At 41.2% G+C, this 2,559-nt stretch overlaps 1 protein-coding gene across 1 annotated transcript; it reads right to left on the bottom strand.

Moving 5' to 3' along the window:
• Positions 1-984: 984 nt before the first annotated feature.
• Positions 985-2,329, bottom strand: LOC126661796 (uncharacterized). Its single transcript, XM_050355663.1, has 3 exons — positions 1,890-2,329; positions 1,177-1,826; positions 985-1,100 (listed from the first exon to the last, which is right to left on the bottom strand). Exons 1-3 carry the CDS (start codon positions 2,327-2,329, stop codon positions 985-987), a joined length of 1,206 nt encoding a protein of 401 aa, XP_050211620.1.
• Positions 2,330-2,559: the final 230 nt, after the last annotated feature.

Here is a 2,559-nt window from a genome sequence, read left to right as displayed (position 1 = left end):
GATATTAAATATTTCTCTTTTCGAACGCCAAACTATAGTCGGAAGTCCCAAATAACGATCATGATTCACCACTTCCTGAACACCCATCTTCCTCGCTATTTCTTTCTTCTTCTCTGCGTTTACATTTCTGCTAAAAGTAATAGCTGTTTTGTTGAGATTGATTTTCTAACCCGGTGCCCTTTCATAAATGTCTATAATCTGAGTAATGACTTCTCCATCTTTATCACTAGCACGCGCAAAAATAACCGAATCATCGGCGAAAAATAAATGAGAAATCACCGAAGCTGACCTTGCAATTTTAATTCCATGAACCATCTTCTCTGAAACTGGGTTACTGATCAGCCCCGATAAGGCTTCCGCACAAAGAATAAATAAGAAAGGTGAAAGGGAATCTCCTTGCCTGAGCCCTCTACTAGGTCTGAAGTTACCTTGAGGTGATCCATTAATCATGACCGAAAACAAAACTGACGAGATACAGTTCATAATTAATCGAATCACATTGGGGGGGGAACTTACACTTTGATAACACCGCTTCTACAAACGCCAACTCTACTCTGTCGTAGGCCTTGCTCATGTCAAGCTTTAGGGCCATATAACCCTTCTTAGACTCTCTTTTCTTATTCATGAAATGGAAGCACTCGAAAGCTACCATTATGTTATCCATTATGAGTCGTCCTGGGACAAAATCACTTTGGGACTGGGATATAAGATGTGGGAGTATAGCTTTCAATCTATTAACAACCACCTTCGAGATTATTTTATACACTACATTGCACAAGCTAATTGGTCGAAAGTGTTTCAAGGACTCAGGGCAATTATTTTTGGAATAAGGACAATATGTGTGTGATTAAACTTCTCAGGGAACTGACCACCATTTAAGCACCTCAAAACCATATTTGTGACGTCCTCACCAACAATGTGCCAAAATTTCTGAAAGAACATAGGAGACATACCATCCGGACCTGGAGCTTTATTCGGGTGCATTTAAAATAACGCTCTCCTGATCTCTTCTCTGTTGTAAGGCTGCTGAAGTTTGTGAATCATTTCGGGTTGAAGAACATTTGAAATTCCTGTCAAGGCAATATCAATATCCTCCGGATCTGAGCATTTAAATAAATCATAAAAAAAACAGCTCAGCAATGTTTCCGATTCCCTCAACATCCTCCACCCATCTACCATTTGCGTCAAACAGCCCCGGTATATTATTTCTTTTCCGACGATGAGAGGCTTTTTGATAGAAAAACGAGGTGTTTCGATCCCCCTCTTTTAACCAAATGTTTCTAGATCGCTGTCTCCACAACACCTCCTCACACCGCAGAAGCTCATCAGGCTCTGCTTCCACTTTTCGAAGTTTTTCAAACTCGGTAAAGTTTAAAGCATTCTGTTGGAGCTTAAATAACTTTTCATGCGTTCCTCTGATTCTTCCATCCAGATTTCCCACCATATTCTTATTCCAGTCGGACAGGTTATTGAGGCATAAGCCAATCTTATCCCAAGCATCCATACCTTCACTATCGTTGTTTTGAGACCAAGCAGACCTCACAATCTCCTCACAATCATCTCTACGAACCCACATCGCCTCAAACCTTTTCACTCTAAGATTCCTCCTTTTCTGGATGTTAGGGACCGCATCGGTGTCTAATAAAATTGGAGCGTGGTCCGAGCATTCTCGCAACAAAGTATAGATAGTAGTATTCACAAACATCATGCTCCAGCTATCATTGGCAATAACTCGATCAAGTCTCTCTAGAATCGGATCTCTGTCCCCATTACCTCTAATCCACGTGAACTTACTGCCTTTTGATCCCAAATCTTTTATGTTGCAGCTGTGTAAAACATCGCAAAAACTTTGCATCATCTTACTATCTCTTAGATTACCGCCTACTCACTCCTTTTGCCAAAGAATCTCATTAAAATCGCCACCTATAATCCACGCATCATGTTGCTCGTGAAATAAGCAATTTAACAGCTCCCAAGATTTAACTTTCTCACAATCTTTGGGGAAGCCATAGAAACCCGTCACTCGCCAAGTTTTGTCCCCAGTAAACCATCTCACATTCACATCAATGTAATTGTCAGAGCAGGACCTCAACTCCATCTTAATGGAATCCGACCACCCTAATGCAACTCCACCACTTCTGCCTCTACTATTCACTATAATAGAGTTTTCAAAACCCACACTTCTGAACATATTATCTATCCTTGTCTTGTCCAACTTAGTCTCAGATAGAAAGACTAGGTCAAGGGAATAGCACAAATGCATTCTGCGCAAGTAACTGACTGTTCGGGGGTTACCCATACCGCGACAGTTCCAAAATAAGTGTTTCATGGCTCCCGGCGAACTCGGTTGACATCCAAGTCGGTCGATATCACTGTCTTTACTGAGTTATCTTTTGTTCGTTTGCCTAATTCTTGAACATCAATTTCCATCATAGAACAATGCCCCTCCACATATTCTGCCAAGTTTCTCTTTCCCACAGATACGATATTTCCACTTGATCCTGGAGTCAATTTCCTGGCCGCTATCTTCCATTTAGGCCCTGAGCTTTTCCTTCCACT

This window comes from Mercurialis annua, linkage group LG8 (assembly GCF_937616625.2).
Source record: "Mercurialis annua linkage group LG8, ddMerAnnu1.2, whole genome shotgun sequence".
NCBI classification, from domain to species: domain Eukaryota; kingdom Viridiplantae; phylum Streptophyta; class Magnoliopsida; order Malpighiales; family Euphorbiaceae; genus Mercurialis; species Mercurialis annua.
The sequence above is the reverse complement of the archived record's forward strand: the minus strand, read 5'-3'. Positions and strand labels throughout refer to the sequence as shown.